General features: G+C 33.2%; 1 protein-coding gene across 5 annotated transcripts; it reads left to right on the top strand.

Annotated features, from left to right (window-relative positions):
- On the top strand, positions 1-27,529 carry LOC105335847 (mitogen-activated protein kinase kinase kinase 2). 5 transcript variants are annotated; one of them, XM_011439977.4, is made up of 15 exons: positions 1-76; positions 9,538-9,621; positions 11,580-11,689; positions 12,061-12,116; positions 12,473-12,578; positions 13,949-14,128; positions 17,952-18,068; positions 20,713-20,777; positions 21,967-22,037; positions 22,975-23,274; positions 23,567-23,715; positions 23,833-23,958; positions 24,238-24,367; positions 24,981-25,155; positions 25,399-27,529. In XM_011439977.4, exons 2-15 carry the CDS (start codon positions 9,618-9,620, stop codon positions 25,625-25,627), a joined length of 1,818 nt encoding a protein of 605 aa, XP_011438279.3. In that variant the 5' UTR covers positions 1-76; positions 9,538-9,617; the 3' UTR covers positions 25,628-27,529. The 5 variants fall into 5 exon arrangements, with proteins under 5 accessions (XP_011438279.3, XP_011438273.3, XP_011438276.3 ...); XM_011439971.4 differs by having other exon boundaries at positions 22,972-23,274; XM_011439974.4 differs by lacking the exon at positions 1-76 and adding an exon at positions 409-829 and having other exon boundaries at positions 22,972-23,274.
- Positions 27,530-27,673: the final 144 nt, after the last annotated feature.

Genomic DNA, 27,673 nt, shown 5'->3' with positions numbered 1-27,673 from the left:
CTTTTCAATACACACTACTCGGGTTTACCTGATATGACGTCATCAATATGGCTGACACAGGATACTAAGAATGAAGGTAATACATGCAGACTATGTTTTTTCGATATGTACGGACTTTGTAGTGTTTATTCGTCTTTTTGTAAGTATACGAGTACCGAAGACAGTCATCCATGATGAATTGAATCGTTGTCTGTCCGTATTTGTTTGTAAGATTGCTTTAAATTGACATCAGTCGATATCGAATTTCCCTTTCTGAAGTTTCTTAACTTTTTATACACCATTGTAACGGACTTCATATTTTACTCACTCCGTTGAATAGTTGTATCTAAAGTGTTTTTGAGTCTTATATATGTTATGATGGTCTGATTTTTATTGGTATCTTGAAACTGCTCTTGAAACGAACGAGATGTAAAGTAGGGCATCCGTGAAGGAAAGAAGAAAAAACTGGGTCAGTTTGTGGGATTAAATCCGTAAACTGTTTAGAATATTTCTATACATTGCATGAAAGACAGTATCTGTTTGAAACTTTCCCGAACCATCAAGTATAAATATTGTCTATCTCGAAGTTTTGGATTCGTTTGGTACACACGTGTGAAATCTGATGATGTGTGTGTGGCATATGTGTTTTTGAAACATGCCTTCATGTCATGTATGCAGAAGATAACAGAGGCATGGAGAAAGTGTATTATGTTTTGTAATTTGGAATCAACAGGAGCAACAGGGTTTTATGTTGATGAATTTGATCCACACCACCTTTAACTATAAAAAAAAAACCCAAATTAAATTCACTACAGGAAAATTTTGTGAGATGGATTAACTGAAAATGCATGTAAGTAATGGACAGTCGTAGAGATGAATGATGATTTGTGTTGGTTATAATAACAAGTCATGTAGAGATTGTTTAGATTCAAACAACCAAGACTTTAAAGATGTAAAAAGGTATTTGTTGAAAATTAAACAATTGGAAATTTTGATTGATTTTTAAATATTTTTCTATTTACAATGGTATGCCCTATAATGATTTTCCAAATTTTTTCTTTATTTTCGAATTTGGATTTAGTATACTTGTTTATCAACTGGTGTTTTTGTTGTTGAAATAACACACCTGCATATTTTCATTTGTATCACAAACATCCATTAGGTTCTTTTTGACGCTCACTTTGTTGAAAATTGGAACCTTTTCTTTTTAGGTTCATATGTTTTTATTTCTTAAATTTATCTTGAATTTCATTAAATAGACCCATACCTCCTTAAGAGAGGGTATAGTTTTGAATTTAGATAAATTTAAAAATAAAAACATCTGTAGGTCTCAATTTTCTTTACAGAGAATAGTTGAAAGTTTACTCATTTTTTATGTAAGTTTCTTTTTATTGCTATCAGAATTAATTTTTTGGTCTTTTAAAAGGTGTAAATATTCAATTTAAAACCGCTATTTTAGAATTATGAATAAGTTAGTATTCACTTTGTTTTACCCCTTCCTGAAGATCAGCTTTGGTAACAATAGAACACTCCCCTCCCCATTACTCCCTCTCCTCATTCTGATTTCTCTCCCCTTCCTGGAAAATCCAGAATGATGTGTTGAGGTGCAGAAAGTTCAGGTGTAAACATATATTAACTGACTGGTTAGTTGGTTACGGTCAATCCTTGATTTATTCTTTGTTTTTCCTACTATGAACTCTGCATGGTAACAACAGGTAATTCTAGGTAATGTGTGATTTCTTTCTGCAGTGTGTGTGATAAGTACATAGTGTTAGTCTATTTAGGAAGGAAGTCTTATTCATGACTGTTTAGAAAACTCAACTACAAGGTTTCATATATTACACAGCTGGGTTAAAATATAATTTAGTACCTTTGCATAAATTTGTTGGTATTTGTCTAACAAAAGTCAAATGTGGCCTGAATTAGATTTTGGAGGTTATCTAGTTCTTTTGCATTTCAAACTGAATTGTCATTGTTAATGAGTGACATTTATTTTGTACTATTAAGAACTGTCTTCTTGTGGTGAAATCATAAACAAGCACAGGTACCTGTGTGTATATAAATATATATATCTTTGTTTAAGGTAAAATTGTTCTAGAAGTTTCATCATGAAAAATAAAGGTATCAAGGGTTATAGTCCCACCATGCACAGTTTAAAAGTGATTGAACATCTTACTGTGCCATGATGTTTTCTTGTGCAGTTTGTGTCAAGTCTAAGTCAAAAGTCGCTTCAGGAAATGAAATTTTTCTTGATCTCAAGGAATTTGAAACATTTTGTGAGTGAGCACATTCAACAAGTTTGAAAAAAAAAACATGCCACAGGTAGAAATGGTAGTAAATAGTGTGACACAATAAATGGCCGCTTCGTGTTAGCATGCCTTTTATTATTTTTTTTTTTGCGTATCTTAAAGCCCTCCCACGCATTTATCAATAGAAAGCCCATATAGACAGGACATTCATCTTAAGAAGGGCTTGTCATCAGTAAAAGTAGAAGGTGTCCAAGCAAAAGAGCACAATATAAGAAGTTGAGGGAAAATGTACCGTTGGCATTAGGAGAGATAAAATAGGATGCACATGTAAATATTTCTCTATCTCCATGCTGATACCCTGTTATTTGGCCGACTAGATTTATGTTTGTGGGATTTTCAAGTTGAATTGTTTTATAATATCAATTATATTGAAGTTCTACTCTCGGTGGCATTTTGTGGGGGTGTTGGTGTGATGTAATATGCATGTTCTACAGTTGCAGCGGTATTAAACTTGCTTTTTAAATGACAACTCAAATATTACAGATTTGGTTTTATAAGGAAAGCTATGTGGGAGGACATTCGCCAGATATTGGTTAGAAACTTTTGTTTTATCTCCAAAATTATCATATATTGAATTAATACATTAATTTAAAATGACAGCTAAAAATGCTTCATTCAGTGAGGCAAAAATAGGAGTGAAAAGGTTTTTAGATTTGCTTAGGGAAGAAAACTCAAGTGTTTTATCAAAAAACTATTAAATTTTTGAAAAAAAAAACCTGAGAAAAAAAATGCTGTAGGTATCTCTTTTTTTTGTAAATTGTGTTTTACTTTATGCAGGTTATATGATGACTTTTTGTTTTCATTTTATTGATTAAATTCCCCCTGTTTTTTTTTTTATGATTATGGAATTTGGTGGGGGGGAGGTTAAAGGAATGAACAAGTTAATGTTGACTGAAGCATGGACCGTGATGATACCCCTGTCAACAAGATAAAATATAAACACACAGATAGCTGGTATTTCAAGTTTAAAGTCCTTTCAACTCAAGTGACCCATATTAGACATGTTTGACCACAGAATGTACTTATATGTATTTAATGTTTGTTGATACAAGTTACAAAAAGAATGAAATGAGTTACATGTATGTGTATGTACATGTATATATAAGGAAATGTGAAGAAGAGAGACACATTTGTGCAAATTGACACCTATGCAGATGAAAAACACTTAAAAACTTCAATGCTTTCCATCCACAATACTTTGTCAGCTAATATAATGTGTTTATATTTAGATCGCTACAATGATTCATCCGCAAAGTTTTCAGATTTTCAAATGGCAATTTTAAAAATGTTTCTTGCTACTTTATTTAATAACTTATAAGCTGATAATAACTGATTTTTAAAATAAATTCATCAGTATATGAACAGCAGCTATGAGATGTCGATGACACATCAATGATAAGTGTCTCTAAAATCAATAGATAAGTGCCCCTTGACTTTATTTATTAAAAGTGTATGATTATATATTGTTTTGAGACAAAAAAAATCTGACTGTATATTTGTAATGGGGAGAACGATTAATCACGGCAGTGTTGTTATTTACGGCTGTCACAGGAATTAATAGGCCCTCATGTTACAGTTATTGTGCAGTGTGACTCATTTATGTACAACACTGATAGTACCAGTCAAGTCGCTCAGATAAAGGGAATCACTGGCCTTAATGTGCGATGTTCTGCGGTAGAGGATGAGAGCTCTCGCTCTACCTCCCCGTGGGGGCTTTGAGTGGTGAAGCTGGTTCGTTTTTTATATATACCTGTATCAAGGTTGTATACTGCTTACAGATGGCTGGCCAGAAGCCAGTGAACTTGTGTTAATTGGGGTACAAACACAATTAAGAACCACAAAAAAAGACAGAAGAGACAAATTATAAAGACCCTAAAAAAAATGAATGGTGATTTTTTGTTGACCTTATGCTGGAAGTTTTCATTGTTTAAAACTTTGACTTTTAATACTTATAACTCAAGTCAACAACGTTTAGGAATGATGTAAATCTTTGTTTTATATTTCAACGATGAAAGTTTTCAATTATGTTGTCAACGTCTTGCCATAGGCACTTTGTTTATAGAAGATTATTGTTTATGATTTGATCATCTTTTATTAGAAACAATAAGGATACTGATCATTTGGCTGAAGACATTTTTGAACTACTGATTTTTTAATCGTCCTTGAGATTTATCATTTATCTGCTTGCTCCGCTTTGAGGTTTGCAAACCTGTGCTTTTATCAGTATAAAACTGTAGCCAACTAATGGGGATCTTCTTACGTCTAACTTGTCTGAGAGATGGGTGATGGATTATCTAAATATTTTGCACCTAAACTGCACCAGTAACAATTGCTAGCTGTGCATCTCAAGTTTAAATCAAACAGTCTGGTACAATATCCTTTGTAATCTGTAGTATATAGGGCATAAACTTAACAAAGTTGTTCTTTGTTTTTTGAATTTATGAATGTTTGGTTTAACTTAGTTATCTTTGTGCTCTGTATGAAGTTTACATTTTACATTTTAATGAACATAAATGTTCCATGTGGTGAATGATCATTAATTTTTACTTTTTTTTGTATCTAATGTTAATGAAAAATGACATTTGTATATATACATATATTGTACAGAATTATACAATGAGTTGAGTTTTAATGACCCTTTTTCATAATTTAGTTTTGCATGTAATATTTATATATGCAAACTAAGGATATTACAAGAATTTCAATTCAAAGTTAATGTTCATTAAGTTGCTGTGGGTTAGTTAATGAATATTTGCCTGAATGTTATGATTTTTACACCATCAATTGTTGATACTCTAAGCTGGACTTATGTTGAAGTAACATCTTGATTTTAACCTTGCCTACAGTTTATATAGACCTCAATGAACTTCGGTGTTAATTGATTATACACATTTGTGTGACTGGTGTTAAAAGATGCCTTTTAAATCTACTTTGTGAAGCTATTATTCTTAGGTTTTTGAAAGCCTTCTGACCAATGTGTGAATTGGCACCATTACTTCCCCCAAAAATAAAAAAATGAGGTCGTTTTTTAGGGAAGGGATATTGAACTCATTTAAGTGCATGCAGGTAATTAAATCATATCTTTTAAGTGTTTTTTTTCCCCAATCTTTGATTTTTTAATTAGCCTAGTTTTTGGAATGCTCAATATTTGGACACCGTAATTACTCCGAAAGAAACTGTATCAATTTAGGTGTCAGACCTCTACATTATGTCATACTCATATCCTCAAACATACAACAATATAGGCATTTTTCCAGCAATCAATTTTCTTGTGAATGCATTGCACTCTTGACACAGTTTTTATTACTTGGCCCATGAGAAGTCATAAAGTGCAGTGTTTTACTTAAGGTCTGGAGAATTCTGACTGTTTGTCAGTCATTTTTCAGTGTGTATACACACACTGAAGTAAAAAATGGCCGACGTTTTAAGGATCAAGTCCTGTAGACTTCCCTTTGTTATGTGACACAGAGGGTCTTAGAGAGAGAATCCTATTAGGAAACTCTAATTCCTCGCCATTTCATTATGTTTGGGTGCTGGAAAATTGGGGCCTTGGAATATATATTTTGGGGTCTTAAAGCTTTATGTCTGAAATGAAGTGATGTAATCAGGGTTATAAATGTGGAAAAATCAGACATTGGGGGCTATAGAATTTTGGCTGATTACTCTAAAGAAGTAATCTAGTTATCAAACATACAACATGCTGGAATTGATAAAGTGAGCTAAGTTTTCTTTTTGTATACTTCTGAAAAGTCAGTCGAATCTGCCTCTTTTCAAATGTTGAAAAACTTGGGATTTTCCTATGTCGCCGAGTTTTTTAGTGCATTGCCGTGATTTGATCTTCACATCTGACACTCATCTCTGACATATTTTCCATATCTTAAAATTTAGATACGATATCACACTCGGGGGATATATTATTTTTGTGAAATTTCAGGCTTGCACAAATATTATCAGATGAACAAATATGGTTTTTAAATGAATTAAGTATGGCATCTATTTAATATTCTTACTAGGAATTGTTCTGCATTTAAATGGGTGCAAGGTTGTTTAAGGTACAAGATTGTTAAACACAAAGAGGATTTTTTGAGAACTTAATTGCACGCGTGAAATTACTGTAAAAAAGTTGAATTCTACGTTTTGATATGATATACACAGCTATTTGAGTTACAGATTTAGGGATATCTCTTTGGAAGTTAACCTTTCCTGCAGCTGGTTTTTTAAAAAAAATTTGCACCTGTATCAAAAGGAATCAGAAAGAAGAGAAAATAAAAAATTCTACAGAACCATACTTGAAAAATGTATGCCATTATTGAAAAAATGCACAGAGATAAACTGAGAGTAAATAAAACTGAGCAGATTTCATAATAAGTAAGAGTGATGTATGGCATATATCAACATGGCTTATTTAAGAAGAATTTCAGAATCTGGAAGATGTATAGGGGTAGAATGTGTACTTATAGTATGTAAATCTTTATAATGATAGAATCCAGTGATAAAATTGATGATCTGTCTGGGAGTCTGCCTCAAATCAAAGGCAATCTCCAAACATAAACACCTACTATAGGTAAATATTATACAGTTATGTACACGTACAAACTTATTCTGTTTACTTTTGATGTCCCCCTTCATATTACTGGTATCTTCTTTTTTTTTTCATTGAATTTTTGTCATTTATTGAAAGTCACCTGACGCTATTTAATCAGTAATTTAATTTTTTTATTGATAGAAAACCCTAGCAGTAGTCTTTCATCTTTAGCTTCATGTTAACTACTGCATGATACCTTAAAACCAGGTAGATGACCCATAAAAAATTTGATTCTGGTTATGGCATCTGCCGAGAGCATGCATGCCATGTCAAAACTTGAGTTTGCTCTCTAGGTCCAGACTTCATCTATTCTCTGATCTTCTCAACATCTGTTCAGTGTAGACTCATAAACAAGAAAAATGGACCTTATGTTTCTTCTGTAGCATCATTTTGTGCTGTCATGTGTAAAGCATTTGTATGTCTGTGTTGTTCTGAATGGGGAGGGGGGTGGGGGGAAGGGGGGAGGGATGTTAATACCTTTAGAACACATAAACAAATTTGGAAAAGCTCAGTGTATCCATGCATATATGATTTTGTGAGTCTGACCTGGAAATGATGTACTTCTTTGTACTGTCATTGAATTGAGTTCCCAGTGCTTAGTGGCCAAGTGGTAGGAATGGTTAGTAAAATCACAGGTTGGAAGCAAGAATGGTAGTGGCTTCATATAGATATACATGTAGCAAGCTGACCAATTTCATCAATGCAGCCAAGAATTCTCAACCAGTGAATAAACCTAATAGCAGTCTGGGAAACCCATTCATTTATCACTTTGGAATTTGGAAACCAAAAAACCCGGCCCCCAAAACTCAGAAGAGCCAACCTTATGAGTCAAACATTGCTCCACGAAACAAGATGTGCATGTACATACAGTTGGAACACTTGACAGTTGTTGCTTGCAGTGTATGAATGCAGTTTGGAGTGCACATTATTACAAAACATTTGCATTCAGAATTGTCACAATGAGTAGTTTGTTACAGAAAATTGATTTCCTTGCTTAAATAAATCATCTGCTTAAGATTGTTGCAATCATGGTGATGATTTTTACTCATTTCTATGTATCTTATGATATTCTCTCTTATAATTTTGTTCTCTCTGGGAATTAATAATGTCCAAAAATGACGCATCCTGTCAATTTTTTTATTTGTAGATACATCTATGTATAATTCAATGTAAAATCTATAATTGTAGTATTGCAAAATATTCTTTGAACCCCCCCCCCCCCCAAAAAAAAAAATCTATATTATTGTATTGTAATAAAAAGAACTGGGGGTTTTTTTTGGCTTAAGATTTGAATGATTGTAAATTTAGTATAACAGATAAAGCAAAATCATCTTTGAATTCAAACAACAGCTAGTTAGCTTTTCTTTGTGATTCTTTGCAACTTTGTTAGTTTCTGAATATTGAGAACAGGGTGCCTCGTTTGAATTTCTCTGACACATAGTTTATATTTCATTGAATTATTAGCCCATTCCGTGGTCACTTGTTTTCTGATCGAGGCTTATACTTTTCACCTCCAAGGTTCCTAGAGTAAAATTGTACATTTATAAATTTTGTGTCAACTGGTACGTTCATGTGGGCTCATATTTGGTCAGAATTGCATGCAGTTTGAGAAAAGGTCACAGATATTTTGAAACTTGATCTAGCTATCATCCTCTTTGAAGATGCATAGTGGCATATTACATTAGTTTTAAATTTCTGAACAGGTGGACAAATGATACTTAAGGCATGTATGAAATAGAGATATTGAAATTTTTTAGAATCATATATAATTATAGACTAAAGTGTTACTCTTAAATTTAGAAAAAAATTGTGCACTTTAAGAAACTGCATGATATAAAGTTATTCTGAATAAGAACACGATCTTCTGGTATAATATTACACATGTACAAACATGACATAAAGGATACATGTGATAGGAAATGATTTTGTCAAAACAAATTGTGTACTCATTTTTCTTGCAGCTAATTTTAGATGGTTTTATGTAACATTACAAATTGCAAATCATGCAGCTTGAAGCTTTTTTTAATTTTATTTTCTTCTTTAATGAATAGAATGAATAGAGTATAGCATAGTATATGTACTATTTCTTATTATAAAGAAATATAATATTTTGAGGGTAAGAAATGCATGATTTTCCTAATTTATGGGCATTTCTCTTTTTTTAAATGAATTTAGTTATGTATGGGTTACGATACACTTGTGAGTAGTGTGATACAGTTACAACAGGAAGCGATGGTGTGAGCTCCCAGCGTATGCTTGCAATATAAATAAATATGACAAAGATGATCTCAATTTTACTGTACACAAATCTGGATAACAAGGAATCCAAGTATTGGGTATTAAGTTTGGTTTTTATAATTAATTAGGCCATTGATTTCAACAGGAAATTGTGGAGGGTTTTTTTTCTCCTCTCGGGTTCTCATTCGAAGAATGGCGATTCGGTGCCCAAGTATTGTATGTCCCAAAATGGTGCAAAATTTATCATTTGACATTTGCTGCAAATTTTCAATGCTTCAGGATGTTAATTATTATTTTTGTTTTGTGTCTAGGAGAAAAAAAAATTAAGCTAGCAGATATGAAGTGTCAATTTTTAATGTTTTATAGATCTGCATCAAATAATCTGCTTATGAGTTACATGTAATTTTTTTTCTCTATTTCTTTCAGAAACAGAAAAATGAAGATCTTACAAATTGGTTATAATGACAAGTTTCCTCCATGAATAGATATAGATAACAGAACCTAAAATGGGTAAGTATAGTTTATTTATAGTTATATATATTACTATAATGGTGCATATGATAAATATATATTTATTATCTGAGGGATGATAGAGAAATGTTATACACGACGTAGCTATTAATAATATCAAGTATGATATGAGACATTCTTTAGATTAGATTTGGTTATTTAGAAATGCATGGAAGCATGCATATTACTAATGCTTATAAGTGAGAGGATAACCTCTGATATTAATGTAATATTGGTGGTATTTTTCGTAACCCTTTTATAACATTTCTTTATTATGCTTTATGCATTTGATTATAATATTTTCTTCTTGGTTTTGACCTTGCTATAATTATTTTTATGTATAATCACTTAACTTGATTAGAGTTACAATTCCAGTTTCAAGCTGTAAATTTGAATGCATACATGTACTTAGTCAAATCAAAAGCAATGGTACTGCTTCTTTAAAAAGTCCTTTTTTTTAGTTTTTTGTTATCTTGTGTCAAATGACCATGACTCCTGAGGGATTTTTTTACTGATATGTCAAGGTCAAATGGCAACCAGGTAAATTTCACTTCTCTTTCTGTAACAGGAAGTTATATAAGGAAAAATATGATTATAGTGTAAATTGTTTTTGTCATGTAATGAATTATTTGTTTACTGACATTAATATATAGCAAATTTAATTGAAACACTATATATTATCAACAGAAACTTTAAAATTCAAGTAAGTTTGATCCTACAAGTTTGTTTAAAAAAAAAACAAAAATAAAATCTGGTCAAAACACTCTTAAACATAAGAATGAGCTTCTTACAATTCTCATTTGATAGTTAAGTCTTTTTGGTGAAAAAAAATCCTCAAAATGTGCAGTTTCAAGGATACATGTATATTACATAAGTTTCATGTCATCTTAATGGTTGGTTTTAAAGAATTGTTTCACCCCTATGCACAAAGTAAACGATTCTACTTGTCTCTCAAGGTCAAACATATTATGGCTACTCTTTGTGCAAGCAAATACAGTATGATGTTGACAATCACTGTCAAGGATTTGGTAGAGCAAGTTAAAAAATTTCATCATATAATATAATTAATATTGCATAATAGTGTTTTTGTTAACATCGTAGAAAATAAATTTCCGGCAAAACATTCCTCATAGTTATACATGTATAGTTAAATGCATATTAAAGAAGTTGATGTAAGGTAGAAGAAAGCTATTTAATAGTTTAATGGTTTTCCTTTACAGAAGTCAGAATGTTTTGTTATTGCTGCATGCAATTTATTTCAATCACTGTCTAGGAGGTTATTTATGTGGTTGTAAAATTTGGTGATTTAAAAAAAAACAAAAAAACATCTTAAGCAGTTTATTTTGATCTGTATTCATAATTTTTGTGATTTCAAAAGTTTTCATTGCACAAAGATACACACTATTTTTGGTGACCTCAAGTTATGGCGATTAAGCAGTAAAAGAAGTCCCCATCAAAGTAACATGCTATATAATAATAGTTACATTAAATGTATGCATCCAATGAGTGTAGTAATACACAGTTATAGTGAAGCACCATGCAGGGAAGAGCAGCTTTGATTTGTTATAACCTTAATGTGTTATATCTAATACTGTAAATTCCTTATTATACGCGAGTACTTAATTCCGCGATTCAACCATTTTGCATCAAATTGCGAGAATGTGAAATTACGAACGCCAAATTTTTATCATATTTCTGTTTAGTTTACATGTGTCTGAAAAATAAAAGTGAGATTTTAAAATCTGCCAAATGTATTTCTTGCGATATTACGCAGATATTAATTCTTTGCGTATAATTAGGAATATACAGTAAGTAAATATGTTATAATCTTAAGATTAGGGAAATGAAACTGACTGCAATGTAAGCGTAAATTTGAAACAAGCATGTTTGCTGTAATCATATTTTACAGTATTTTGGTTTGAAGTATTTATGATTTTAAAAGCTGTTTTTTATTTCAGATGGTCAACCATCTTTAGAGGCTGTGATGGGCTCCCTGGAGTCCCAGCTGGAGAGGGGGCTCAGGCAGGGGAACAAACTGGCCGCCCAGAGTGCCATTGCTCACTTACAGGTGAGAGCAACAGCCCTCAAGAATTGCCTCATTTACCTTCAAATCCAAATAAATCATTTTGGGTTTACCAAAATTTAAAGGACAAAATGCAAAAAGCTTACACTTCCTTTTCAGTGTTTTTTTTTTCTGTGCATAAACAAGTTTTTACACAGAAACAGAAATTTTTGTTGGGATTATATAGAAAACAAAAATTGTCTCTTCCCTATTAATTAAAAAGAGAGTCATTCAGTTCAATTCTCTCAGACAAACAAATCATGTCTCATTAATATGTATGCATGTAGATTACAGCAGTGATCAATGTATGGTTTTATAGCCATTTTAAAAAAACACTCATTGAAAGAAATATTTGGTATTTTCTTTTTATTCTTCAGAGAAATCAAAGTAGCCACAGCCAAAAAATAAAGTTAGATTACATGGGAGAGAAACGGTAAGTGATTCAACACAAAACTAGATGCATACCCAACCATCTTATTTGAAAATAATGTTAATCAAATTAACTACCAGTTTTCCTTTCAAAGAGAGAGGGGTATAAAGTCAAGTACCCCCAGGTACACTATTTCATTAGTCATATTGTTTGTTGAACCTTTGGGTAATGGTTGGAGATGGTGAATGGGGGGTGGTGAGAAGTAGGCATTTGGGGGCTTTGAATTTTCATTACATTTACTTAGCATTACACAAGCTGCTATTATATGAAAGAAAACAACACATTATTAATAAATAAGTTTCACAGACTTGTGAATACCAGTATATTATATGTACTAATGATACGACATTACATTTTAGTATATTGACTGTGCCACGGCCAGTGATGTATGACAAAGTATGTGCCAAGATTCGAGAGATGTATGGATTTGATATGAATATAGCCTTTACACAATCAAATGGAGAGGTAAGTTACCAAGTCAATTAAATATCTTGTTTATATGTCAAGGGACAGGAATAAAAAAAGCCGCTTGAATAAGGCCACATTAAAGCAATCAATTGCCCTTAAAATCATCCAGGATCAATTTGTTAGGATATTTAAGTACATAGGTGGGATAAAACCTGGGTATGATAAGGGTATAACAACATTTAAACAAAAATTGAGAAATGCTTTAACTCAACGGAAAGTTATATTTGGAGAAATGTTCATGGTGTTTAAGCAGTGTAAAAATAAAGGGAATTTAAGAAATTAAAGTGCATTTCAAATGAATGCACCCAAGGATATTCGACCAAATACATAGCATTTATGCAAATTCAAAAAAACACTTAACATTCAAAACAGGTAATTTGGTATTCTTAGGTTATTTGTTTGACTTATTGAATTGCTTTTCATCAGCTGCCATCTTTGTGGACTTCCATTTACTGTACGCTTGACATAGTTTCGGGACTTTTTTAAATTCTTGATATTGACTGCAGTTTCTAATTTATGACCTTGATTCTCAGGGGAGAAAAAGATGGCTGGATGAGATTGCATTGTTCATTGTCACTTTTAATGTGTAACAGATGGTTTCAATGGTTTTCGCTGATTTTCTATAAAGTGTGCCATCTATATGAATGCAAGAAAGACGTAATAAGCTCCACATTTATCATTGATATTCTGAGAAATTAAAGACAATTTAGTAAAAAAGAGAATTAAACTGAATGCATGAACAATGTTTTATGACCAGTGAAAGACATTGTATGTATGTCAGTGAGTAAAGTATTCGTGTCAGTTAAGAACAGAGTTTGTCAATGTTGTCAGTGAATGACAGTGAGTTTGTATGTCAGTAATGGCAGTGTAGGAATGGTTGTGAATAACAGTGTTCATCAATAAATAACGAAGTGTTTCTATGACAATATGTGTGTCTGTATGTTGGTCCTTGGATATTTGCAGTTTGTATGTTAGTGAGTGATTGACATTTTTTCAGTATTATGATATTTACAGTACTTTAAGAAGAATAACACATTGCAAACAAATGTCAGTTTATTTGTATAATCCGATGTAAAAGTGCAGGTGGCTGTAGTTCTACGAATATTGTATATTTACTTACTAGATTGTATATACAGTGTTTTCCTCAAGTATTGTGCAAGTACAGTGTGAAGCTTTGGGGCCCTTCTATCTGATCTTGTGGCATGCATGTAAAGAATGCGTAATTGTCAAATAAAACCTTTGTAGCATGAAAAAAATGTAACAGACATTGAATTCAATTTAGATATGTTAATCTGCCTTATTATACATGTAAATGAAGTCAGTAATTGTCTGATATTTTTATAAAATTGATTTCTATCCATTTTCAGCTGAGAAGTCCAATTTGCAATCAAAAAGACCTTGACATAGCAATTAATCTGGTGGATAAAAATGAAAGGTCAACCAGTCTTCGTTTGATCTTGACCTCTCCCACAGGTCAAGGTCATGGCCAGGTCCGGCGGACAGGGGCTCCCTCCATAGACACTGGTTACTCTTCCATTAGATCTCAGGTGAGAGGCCCCGAAAAAGGGAACTTAATTGAACAAAAAAGTGATAACATCGATTTCTTACTTCTGGCAGACACACACAAAAGGAACAGACAAGGAAAATGATTGTCAAGTGTGCATTAGGACTGAATATGAAACTTGTAACATTGCGAGGGTGTTTTAGAAACAGAAATTTGATGCAAACAGGAAATGAGTTCTTTGAATGTTGCTGTTACACACAAAAAGGAATGAAGTGCAATTGCTAAATCAAAACTTTTTATTTTTTGCCCTCTGATAAATTATATTCAACTTTGTGTACCTTGTCTAGCAAGAGAGAGAGAGAGAGAGAGAGAGAGAGAGAGAGAGAGAGAGAGAGAGAGAGAGAGAGAGAGAGATTTTGCTGATTTCTCATTTTCTACAATGAAATGATTGACACATTTCATACATTTTTGTTGAGATTAAGTGCAGCTCAGGTTGACACACATTGATTTCAACATTGATTAGCCCCCTGTACAGTGGATATGTGTTATCATATTCAAGTGTTATTTAGATGACCCTGGGTTTTGTAAATAATAATAACACTATATTATCAGATAAAAAAATATTTTTTGATGAAATGCTCTAGCTGATGCAGATTTTAATATTTCCCTCAAACTCATGATGAATATCAAATTTAGAACTGTGAAAACATGACAAGGACGTGAATCATCAAAGAAATGCCATGTTGAGTTATGAGCAATCAATATTTCTTTTAATATTTGCAAAAAAGGAAGAATTATGCGCTGTCTGAAGTTTCAAACAGTTCAAATAAAGCATGAACAATTGACAGGTTTTTTAGTAACATGCAACAGAAAAATTTAGAGCTCATTTATCTAAGGAAATCAAAAGACTTGTGAACAAACTTGTCTAAAACACATTTCATCCTCTTTTCGATTCTAAAAGGAGGAATTTCAGTAGCCATTGTTTATTTTGATTTACCTTTGGCCAAATTTAGTTGACATTCAGGAAAAAACAAACTAGTTTGATACATTGTAATGTCTTATCATTACAAGAAGGAAGTGGAAGAAAAGAAACAAACAAGACCAGAATAGAAAACCTGGCGCGATACATTGACATCTGCATACCATCCATATCAATCAATGGAAAAAAAGGGGGGGGATCTGGCAAAAGTAAGGGCCAAGTCAATGAAGTCGGAGGATTTATATGTGGTTATCTAATAGTGCATCAAGCCAATTATCACCACATAAAGCCAATCTATAAAACATGCAGGCTTTACGCTGGACAGGAGATAAAACAAAATATAAAACAGATCGAGCTTTAGGTCTCGGTGGTGATTGCTGTATAGACAATTTACGGACGAGAATTTTATAATGTTGTCGAATGTATTGGAACCATTAAGTTTCAGATTGTCTTTGCGACACCAGTAGGAAGTTGTTGATGGGGAGGGGAGGGGGGAGGGTGGTATGTTGGGTGTTAATAAGGGGTTGTGTGAAAATACAAAAAGATTGACAAAGGTCTGTTCTATCTAATTTTTAGATTGCCACTACAATAACTGCAATAACGGGGAAAAGTGGGGTGTTGGGTGTTAAAAATTTTGGAATAGAAAATAGTTGTGTGAAGCTACAAAAGATTAATAAAGGCCCTGTGTTATCATATAAAGGTATGATGGACTGTCATCGCCTGATGCCTCATTATCTAATCAACCCACTCCAGCTTCTTACCTAGCTTGTGATTTTTCATTTCATTATCGATTGACGGTTTCACAAAATTTAACGAGTCGATCATTGACTTGCATTAATTTACCAATATTATGTAACAGGTCATAAATCATATTTTGACAGGTATAATACCTTTCTCATTTCGGAACTATCAGTGTAATGAGTGCTAAATGTTACAGGTCTTTTGAGTTCCGTTTAATCGTTGTAACGGTCCCTATCCAACATGCAAGGAGGCTCAAGACCGTGTATCCCAGTGGTCGTCACTGTGAATTCATGGCCTAGTTTTCCACAATAAAAGTTTATTTCATAGTAAAAGTACACACGGAATATTTGGGTTCTGGTCGCAGTGCATTCATCCAAATATAGCCCAACCGAAATCACCTGTGGAAACCTGAGAACGCTCATAACAGCATGCATGGAATTAAGAATACGTTTAAATCAATAAAAAGGAAGAGGGCTTCTCAAGTGTTGCATTCAAATTTGAGGTAGACCTGATTTGAATCAGCCTGAAGGGCATTTTAAATAAAGGAATCTAGCTGACATAAGAGGATGTAATCGGGATGATATTGGGATAGACACATCATTCATGGTCAGCTGATCCCTAGGTGCCCCAATTATTTCACTACCATCACAAAAACACATCAGGGGTGACTCCATGATCGGTCCAATTTACCACTCTGCTTGTTCAGATTTATCAAAGGTACTTGCAGAGAAGGATGTTCCTATCCCTCAGCAGCTAGTCTAGACAAATGTAGAGCTTTTATCAGTATAAACAAGCACAGCCATGCGGAACCAAACAGGAGAAACCTATAAACTGTGCAATGGGAGCTATAAGACTATTTGTACGATATATCACACATAGACAGACAGCTCTTGGTCAATCTCGATCAACCTGAAACTTGTTGTTATTTTAAGCCAATGGAATGATCGGGATTGGCTGGTCAGATCAGGGCATCAATCTCAAGCATGTGGTGTACCAGCATTTCCCCGATATTCGCTAGGTTTATGATGCAAAGAAACACAACAGAACCGACACATAATGCACCAGTCTTAAATTCTCTCTCACCATAAGTTTCAGGTTAATTATTTATAAATGGCTTCATGGTCGTGAATAAAAAATGAGATGGTTTATTATTTTATTTTTTTTTAGGGACTTGTAGGACCAAACTGTATGTTTTATGATAACGACGTGTAAATGAGCCAGTTATTTTAGATCTCATCATGCCAATGGCAGATTATTCTGGTAAAGAAGTTTCCTGAATTTAGGGAACAAAATAAAAATTATCAATCTGCATTATAGTTGAAATGGTTTAATCTCAATCTGAACTTGACCTAGGAAAATGATAGTGTCTACATGATTTTTTCGGCATCCTGATTTTTTTTCTAGGGAAGTCATTGACCTAATATTCTGTGTATTTGTATCGATAACTCACTGAATTGAAATTGAAAAGAGAGCAAACATTGTAGTTTTTGTTTTGCTGTGTAATCAGGAAGTTAGCCTTTTCACTTTTTTTCCTGTTGTCCTGTGGCATGATTAAAATGATTTTGCAATCCTTTTCAAACCTTTATTATTTTGAACAAAGTTTGAATAATGAACCCCCCCCCCCCCCCCTAAAAAAAATAAAAAATAAAAAATTCAACATATAGTTATTTTCAAATTATCATGATATGTTCTAAAATTCTTAGGCAAATTTGATTGTATGAAATAAGGTTTTTACTGTATGTCTGATGATCTAGCTGGCCCTGATAAGAAGCCTGTAGATGTAGGGGGGAGTACGGTATGTTTTGTTGGATTTTGTGACTGAGCTAGGATTGAGTATTTTCGTGCTCATCCACATTGTCCAATCCTGTATCCATTTCGGTCCACAGCTCTTCTTGACTAGACGAATCCTGGTCAGTTCATCAGCTAAAAACTGTCTTAGCGGAACATTAAAAATCTTTAATGGTGGAAAATTAACGCATGTATGCTTTCTTCAGATTGTCAGTACTTTGATTTGTGTTTATTTATCCCTATGTGTGTCTGCAGAATGAAGAAATTCACTGGTAAAAATATGGCTACAATTGGATTTATTTAAGGATAAAGAATAAATAGACCAACTCACATTAGAATTTGATTGTCTCTTTTTCAGGGTCGAGATATAGAATCCCCCAGTCCTCCACCGGGATCATTGCCTCATAACTTCAGCCACAGTGTATCATGTAACTCAATTAACAGTGAGGGGGAGTTCATCCCCGAGAGTGATGAGGTAAGTTATACCCCCACCCCCACCCTCAACCCCACCCCCAAACTTAGGGCCATGCATGTGCAGGAAGTCAGTATAAAGGACCGTCAGGGGTGATATTGTGTGATCAATAAAACCTGATTTTTGTGTCTTCTTGTATTTGGGGATTGATGGAAAGTGTTGTTTAAATAAACGGTGAATTCTACTATCAACTCAGCTAGCTTACATGATAAACAAGATATTCCATTGTACAAATTTATTATGATGGGATAGGAGTAATATCTTGGAAATGGAGAATAAACATGTGCATCCCTTTATTCGAAAATGTTATAAAACAAACAAGACAACTGAAATATTTGTAGAGGTAATGCAACATTAATTCAGATACAAGTAAACAAATTAATCTGCAAAAGTTCAAGCCCAAAACTTTTATCTGAGATGTTCCGACGTAAGACAAGGTTTTTGTGTTTTCGTTTTTTTTTTCCAGCAGTGATTACTGATGCCTTCGGGAGGTTGGATAGCTTGATTCATGTTTATTGTCCGTGAACATGGATTGGCTTTGGCCTCTAGTGAACTCCTTCTTTAACCTCAAACTGGTTTGTCCCTCTCGTAACAAAGGGAATCCCCACTACGAAATAAATTAAACCATTTAATTTATATATTATGTATGTGGTTAGCGCTAGACTTCAAAGCTTGACAGGGAAGTCGATCCATAATTTATTTTATCCCAAGCTGACATTAATGTGGAGTTCTGATTTACGCTTTTGTGTGTTGTTTCTATTTTTCACTTGTCCAATTTAAATTTTTATTTTACGTCCAGGTTTTTATTTTCCTTTTTTCAAATTCATTTCATTGGAAAATAATTTATACATATAAATGATATCATGTCCTTTAGATAGGGAAGACAACTTTTATATAGTAATAGAGGGAGGTATATATTTATATTGTACATTAAAAATGAAGACTGATTCAAATCTTAGTAAATAATGTACAGGTATAAATTTTCTTAAAGTTAATTCAATAAAACTTGTGATTTCTTTTTGAAAGGAAATCTCAGATTTGAAGATGTTGCAAGCAGAAATATATTGCCAGGACAGTTTGTTTTCTCTATTTTACAAGAGGATGTTCTGATTTTGAAGCAAAACATTTGAAAAATCCCCTCTGAATTCTTATAAAAAGTGATAATAAAACTGCCATCAAATAATTAATGGAATCCAGAAATATTACTGCAGTTACACTTTATAGCTATTTATGGTTGCTGAACATTAGATGCACATTACTGCTCATTTGGCATTCATAAACATTTGATAATTTTTGTTAAAATGCACAATTGTTTATGATTTTCCGAAAATAAGACTTTATCTGAGGTAAAAAAAAAACCACTACCCACACATGGTCGAGGAAATTGCTTTTGTTTGTCTGTATCAGCAGATTAAGTGACAACTGAGTAATTTGTGGGAGCTAGTACAAGATATGGAAACGTTCTAGCGATCTGTGGCACCTTTTAGTAAACGATTCCACTGAATATGACTATACGCGAACATCACGAAAAACTGTGTAGGTAGATTGTCTACCAGATAAATTAATTAGAATATCTTCTTCATTCAAATTCTTTTGAATTTATAATTTCGTATTTATTGCATGGAAGGCCCTAATGCAGTTGTCACGATTTATGAGGTATATACTGGGAAAAGTACATCTGAAGATAACGCTCTTTCCCTCGATCTACATCAGTATTCCAAAAACACCTTGGCTTGTAATTTATAATTTTTTTTGGTCATAAAATCTGAATGAATGTTTTTGGCTATTAATAATATGAAATATCAGCTGTCAAGGATTTTGTTTCACCAATATTTTATGTCTTTGTTCTGAGCAGTAAACTGTGTAAGCGATACTGTGTGATTTTGAAATCATGCTCTTTTTTTCAATTACAAGGCCACTGGCTGATTCTGTTTGGGGTTATTGCCAATCAGGGATGACAACGCAAAATTCAATGATATTTTTTTTTAAAACCACTGCAGTAGAAATTGAATCTCCAGATTTTTAATATAAAATTTAATATCATTGATAAGTTTTTAAAGATAATTGAACCTGAAGATAAATAATGTAAGAACATTTTTCATAATCCCATCAAAGTGGTCCTTAATTTGCAAATATGCAGCTCTTGGAATTCCTTTCAGGTTTCTCTTTTTTATCTCTGATATATCATAGGATTTATACAATAGGGCAATAGTGTGTGGGATCCATAATGTGGTATTGTGTTACATATGATTTTAATGCCCCAGATTCTTCTCTGTTCATTTATCCACCGAGAGAGACCTAGTTTACAGAAACTTTCTGTTTAGTCATGCTGGTTTGTAAATATCTCTGAAAAAACTCAAGTTTTCAGAAACTGATAACATCGTTCTCTTGAAGCATATTCTGTTTCAAAGTTGAGTGATGGAAATTTTTATGCTTCCATGTTTCCATGAAATTTCAAGCTTTAGATTTGCCCTAATATCAAAATGATTATTCATTCAAACCTTCAAGAAATCTTATGTTTATGATTCATAGTGATACCAATACAAAATGTCCATTTTTCATTTGACTTTTAAAATGACATGCATGTATTGCATGTACAGTACCAGGAAATTACTGATAAAAGTATGCATTATTTTTTTTTTTACAGGCTGTTTTTAGAAGTCCTGATGGTTCAATAGCAGAGTCATTAGATAGCAACTACATGAGCTCCTAGTAAGTACACAGTATATCTTAGCCTAGCAAAGGCATCCACATGTGACCAGCATGCAAGCTATCTCCAATATCAACACATTTATATCGTCACTTCATTAAATGACTCTTTTTTTTTTATCTAAAACACAAATGATAGTCTATACTGATTCTCCATATTCTTTTAAAAATGTACTGTCTACCAGTAAAAGCTCTACAATATACGCATTGTGCATTGTGTTGCGGTGTAAATATAATCATCTTGTGGGGTGTAATGTTCCCTAATAATTGTGTAACAGGTGCCCATGCACTTAGCATATGGTTGGATTTCTGAATGAAGGTAATTGCGGGGCTATGTGGTTGGTTCAACAGAAACTCTCTCTCCACATCAAACAGCTCCCTCGGTTACCCCACAGTATCCAATTTTTACTAGTCATTGTTTACACAAACTGGAAACAACTTTTGATAAGATTCCAACAGAAGTACCATGCAGGCAGTGGGTACCTGGCCAAAGGTCGAAATCATATCTATGTTTGGCAAAAATTCTTACAATACTCGGCAAGCAAGGGGATTTCCCTCGTGGTATGTCCTGGAACCAGGTGGCTTAAGGACAGCATCCCTATACTGTCCCCCCTCACCCCCTACACACACACACACACACACACACACACACACACATAGTTGACCAGATAGCTTAAAGCTTTATACTTTGACCATTTGTTAGTATGCAAGGCTCATTCTACACTCCTTTAGTAGGTCTTTTCTGACACTTTGTTGATTAAGTATCATCTTGCTAACTTTTATAGGATACATTCACTTATAAATACAATCATATTTAATAATCGATGAAAGGTACTCTGAAAAAAATTGAAAAAAAACCCAACTCTCTCTGGGATTAATCTCTACTGTTATTCCTTTATGAATTGTCAAGTGTAAATATGATTAAAGTTGAAATTTTGTCAGGTAGGGTATCTTGAAACTGTCGGCATTTCATTTATGGATTTATTTCAGAAATTAGAATATTATGAGAGAAAATTTGTAGAAGAATGTTGAACTTTTATAAAAATGAATTGCAATAATGAAAGGTTTGACTATTGGTTTTATTTTTCACGTACATGTTCTAGGTCCTTTTTAAAACCTGTGCCAGTTTAAGGCTTCCAAAGCTGTACAATATATATTTGATGAGTTATTATGGCAATGTTTGTTTTTGTAGTGGCGATGGGTTCTCACTCAGGGGACGGACCACTTCCCGTAGAAGTATTTTACCTGGTGATAGAGATGATGGTGAGTGCTCATTCATATTGTATAATTCATGTAGTGCATACATATACTTGATATACCATTCCCACAGAAACTATTATTCAGCTAGTACACAGCTACACTTGCATTAATATTGAAGGCATCATCAATCATTAGTTTTCCAGTGGTCTGTTGTAATTATTATTAAATTAATGATAAGGAAATTGTGTGTTTTTAAAGGGGCAATACTGATATGATTTATCTCTTCCCCAAACTGTGCATTATTTTTCCTAATTGAAAAGCAAACTATCTGGCATAACTTTTGATGAGTTAGGAAAGGAAATTTTAAAGGGGCATGGTCATGATTTTGGTCAAATTTTATTTTTCTGTTTTATTATTTACAATGCTTCAGGAATGCATTTCTAATGATCAAATGAAATATGAGAGTCAGTCATTGAGTTATAAGCAAGATACAGGGCTCATAGTTCTATGTCAAGTAAACAAGGCTCGTGCCCTGTTTTTGTTTACATAGGTTCAATTTACCAGAAAAAATCTTTTTCAAGCTGATTTGTCTATCTTCTTATTCATTCTAAGCATAAATAAACAGTTCCTAACCGCTAACACATTTATTTTAGGTCTAAAACTGGAAACTTCACTTCAACTCTCAAAATGTAAACAAAAGCTTTGTTTACATAACAAAGAATTGTAAGCTCTGTAACTCGCTTATAACTCAGCGAATGACACTCAAAATGTGGTTGCCTATTTAAAATGCCTTACTAAAGCATTGTGAATATTAAAATCAAAAAAATAATTTTTGACCAAAATCGTGACCATGCCCCTTTAAGATATGGTGATTATCTCACTACGTATTTGAAGTATTTATTACATAAATTCAAAATATTAGATTTGCCAGTAAAATAGTTTCTATTTGTAATTGAAATGACATGATCCTAAGTTAAAAAATCTGCCTCTGTTATAGAAGGTCGGTTTGGGACATTCCCAAGAAGCGTGGGGTCATTATCTCAACAAATGGTGGACGGCCCTAGTACGTTTCCACGGATACGACCCACGGTCAGTACAAGGCCTGACCTCAGCAACAGCCTGCGGTCAGTGATGTCCCGGGGGAGCGAGGGAACCATGTCCACCGTCAGCTCCAGTAGTAACAGCAGCGGCTTCCCCCCTGACCACGACATGGACTCGCCCGACGGGCGAAACATGATCAAAAGAAACAGTGACTTAGACAGCCCTGTGTATGCTTTAGCAGATCTCTCCCTATCCAAATGTAAGAAATATGCTAAATTCAACATTGATTTACAGCTGTATACATTTTACCCATGCTTTTTTATGTGTCGTACGTAAATCTTCCATATTTTAAATATTAGTATGTACAGCCTTAAAGTAGTGAAACAAACCATTTATTTTCATTGATTAGTTCATCGATAATTTGTATTTAAATTTTGGAAAATTGTTGATGAGGGAAATTATGCTATATATATAAATAAATCCAAATAGATTTGCTAATGAGAATTTTTGAGAAGGAAAACATAATTGCAATTGTTTACGTATGATTTTAGCCCCACGTTGTCCAGTAAATTGGAAAGCGGGAGCTTTATTAGGGAGTGGAGCTTTTGGTGAGGTGTATGTCTGTCATGATAAAGACACGGGCAGAGATCTCGCCATGAAAGTGGTGAGGCTGGAGCAGATGAATGCTGAAACCTCAAAGGTACACCTTAAACAGAATGCATTTTTCTTTCTATCATAGAACTTAAAGGTTTGATTTATAAGCCAGTGCATGTTTTAATAGAATTAAGGTATGAATTTTTTGTTATATATTTTACAGGAAGTACGTGCTTTAGAAAATGAAATTCATCTCCTGCGTAACTTTGAACATGAGCGGATTGTCTCATACTTTGGTTGTGCACAAGACAAGCAATCTTTATATATCTTTATGGAGTACTTACCTGGGGTAAGATTTTTTTAAGCTACAGTTCCACAGCAAATTTATTGTACCAATGTTATTTCAACAAATTTGAATTGTAGTCCTTAGACTTCAGAAATAAAAAAAAAAAAATCCCATCCATCTTTTCCTGTAGTGTTACATGTGCTAATTTCTTGTGATTAAATATAGTTATCTTTTAAGTTGCAATACTAATGTGGATGAGAAATCTAGTTTGTAAATATCTTGATGAGCAGAGTAATGAATATTCTTTGTAATTTTTCACTATGCATTTTCTCTTTTATTCAGGGTTCAGTTAAAGATGAAATCACCAAGTATGGATCTCTGACAGAAAATGTGTCCAGAAAATACACCAAACAGATGTTAGAGGGCCTAGCTTACCTTCATAAGAACGTCATCGTACACAGAGATATCAAAGGTCAGTCTGTGGAATAACAATCATCACATACAGTATTGTTATAGTGGAATAACAATTATCACATACAATATTGTTATAGTGGAATAACAATCATCACATACAATATTGTTATAGTGGAATAACAATCATCACATACAATATTGTTATAGTGGAATAACAATCATCACATACAATATTGTTATAGTGGAATAACAATCATCACATACAATATTGTTATAGTGGAATAACAATCATCACATACAATATTGTTATAGTCACGTTACACTCTTTGGAGGATTCTGACTTTCTTCGTATTCCTTGCAGAATTTTGAAATTTTGTTTTTCCGTAAGAAGTGGTTTGAAGATATTAGTTCTATAAATGCCAGTAAAGTAAAAATGAAATGGGAATTAATGATGGAAGTACGGTAGTGGATAGATACTTGTACATGTATCTTATACTTGATAGATAAAGACATTAAATTATTTGAGCATTTTGTTTGGTTTTGAACATGTGGTACTGCACAAATACAAAAAGAAGAAGAAATGAGATCAGTGTTCATAGTTATGTTAATACATACCAGGTATACGTGTACTTATGAAATGACTTAAATAATTCATTAAATTATGACTGTAGGTGCTAACATACTGCGGGATGGCAATGGAAACATTAAGCTGGGTGACTTTGGCGCCTCCAAGCGACTCCAGACCATAGTCAGTGCCACCGGCCTCCACTCGGTGGTGGGAACCCCATACTGGATGGCCCCAGAAGTTATTAATGGGGAAGGCTATGGACGCAAGGCAGATATTTGGTTAGTTTTTTGATCAGTTACTTGTTTAGAAGTCTTTTAGTATTAAATTGTAAGGCACTTATAGCTTTTTTTTTTCCATGAATTTGCGTAGGACACTATCTACATTCAACAGTCGTAAACAAATCAAGAAAGATAACTCTTATGTAAACGTAAAGTAATTTTTCAAGAGAAAATGATTAGATAAGATGGAGAAATGTGTAACTGGATATCTAGTAAAGTGGTATGTATTTTTCATACTTCCAGGAGTGTGGGATGTACGATAGTGGAAATGCTTACCACCAAACCACCATGGGCTGAGTTTGAGTCGATGGCTGCATTATATAAAATAGCAATGGAGAAGAGACCACATTTCACATTGCCAAATCATATTTCAGAACTATGTCACGATGTTCTTAGTAAAGCATTTGATCGAAATCCGAGCACAAGGCCAACTGCAATAGACTTACTAGGTCACAGATGGGTAGCTGGGTAATCACAAGGAGTATTATAGTGATATCTTGCTGACTTTCCATGGAAAGAGTGTTCATCTGAAGAAAAAAAAATGTGTGTGAAGAGAGAGTCATCTTTGTGAAACAAAGTACATATCTCTAAAGGGTTTCTTCTGCTGAGAAAAATATCCAGGACTTGTGAATTCTGACGTGTCTAGAAAGGAGTATTTTTTCAATACCCAAAGAAGTCTTTCAAGAATGGGAGTACCATGGAAACCTGAAGCAGTATCAAAGGCAGGTCTTAACGAGGTCCCTGGATTGGAACGCGGGGTTACTGCGAACGGTGAAGGATCCCGACAGGCATCTCCAGCGAATAGAGGGTTCACTGTCCGCCATCAGTGCTTAGGATGAACAGACATGTCTGATTGAGCAGACTGAAAACAAAAGTATTAAAAACAAGCTACTGACAGTACAGTAACATTCAAACCCACCCATCTCATCAAACAAGATTTCTACTTTCATTTCATCCTTTGTACCAATTTTTATAAAACCATCCTTTTTTTCTTTCTTTTTTTTTTGTAAATTCAATTTGATTATTTGTAAGCAAACTTCACCTTTGAAGACATAAGAGTGCAAAAACTGGGCAAAGACAAGCTATGCATACAATTGTGTCTACTTTTAAGATTTAGCAGTTATATTTTTCTTCAAAACCAGAATTGCTGGGAAAAGTGCATGTTCATGATTTGTACAAGATGATCACCTATTTATGTTTTCTCAGGACTTTTTTTCTGGCCTTTAACAGTCATTGGCAAGTTTTATGGGTCTATGAGCAATATACTGAATCTTCCCTGAAAAATTGCAGACATATAGTGCTGATTAGAGGAAAGAAGTGCCTTTCATATTGCATATTTAATATATAGATTTTTGTCCAATCTAAAGTTTTTACTTGAGGTAATTATTCATTTGGTATTTTTTTTTAACATAATATCTTTTCATGATCTTAACAAATGAAAAATTGAAGAATGTTTAACGGTATCCATTTTTTCAAATTTGAAAAAAGTATTTTCATTGGTTATGAATAAAAAATGTATTTTATTTTGACAAAAAAATTGAAACTAGGAATTTATTTTTTTGTTATCAACTAGCATGTATTCCAGAAATGTACAGTTGGTTAAAAATAGACTAGTTTAAAAAAAATAACCGAATATAAGCTGAAGTTATCGTGAATTGTGATAGATATAGAGAATACCGGTAAGTTTTATGAGGCCATTTGTTAAAGTCATTGAGATTATGACAAAATTTTGCACAAATGAAAAATGATATTAAAACATCAGTACTTCCTTTTCTAGTGTATACTCCTGTTTTTTAGTGCAGCACATATGAAATGTTCATTATCTTTTCATACTCGTTAACATCTGAAGTCCTTATATAGATATAGATATACACAATTTTGCCCTCTTAAACATACTTTTAACAACAAAGTAGCAGGACCTACCCTCAACAGCTGTTGTCTTCTAATGTTCCATTACATCTCTGTGTTCTAAGGGATTCTACTTATGTATATATAAAATTATATATAAAAATTAATTTTGGACAGAGCTACAGTATTTTATTTTTTTTTCTCAGAAATGTTAATATGTTTACACTGTAGGGGAAAGTTGAACCTTTTGTACTGATTCTTTATATTTGCAATCCAGTTTTTTATTCAAGGTGCAATTACTCTAGAAGAACTTTTGGGCATTATTCCTGCACAATGTAAAATAATGATTACCTGAATTTAGACATGTGCATTGTTATCAAGGGGAATTGGTTTAATTGAAAATGAAACAAACAAGCTTTTTTTCTTCTTGTAGAAAGTTTACTTAATGAATTGTTACCATGACACCATAGTTAACACATAGTTTTGAGAGTAAAATCCTGTTGACATGCATTTTTACTTCTTTTTTTTAACCAAATTCATGCAGCAATCCTCTGGTTCGAAATAAATGTATGTAAACCATGATTTAGTCCACATTTAAAATTTTGACTTTTTGTTGAAATTTTTTTTCTTTATGCAAATGAGCATTTGTCAGGTATGTTTTGGGGTAATA

Source organism: Magallana gigas, chromosome 2, assembly GCF_963853765.1.
Source record: "Magallana gigas chromosome 2, xbMagGiga1.1, whole genome shotgun sequence".
Classification (NCBI taxonomy): domain Eukaryota; kingdom Metazoa; phylum Mollusca; class Bivalvia; order Ostreida; family Ostreidae; genus Magallana; species Magallana gigas.
The sequence above is the reverse complement of the archived record's forward strand: the minus strand, read 5'-3'. Positions and strand labels throughout refer to the sequence as shown.

What these genes read in the sequence shown, in the direction of transcription:
- LOC105335847 (XM_011439971.4), top strand. An exon ending in AGCAACTACATGAGCTCCTA is followed by an intron (nt 20,778 to 21,966) that starts GTAAGTACACAG and finishes TTGTTTTTGTAG; the next exon opens with TGGCGATGGGTTCTCACTCA. An exon ending in ACCTGGTGATAGAGATGATG is followed by an intron (nt 22,038 to 22,971) that starts GTGAGTGCTCAT and finishes CCTCTGTTATAG; the next exon opens with AAGGTCGGTTTGGGACATTC.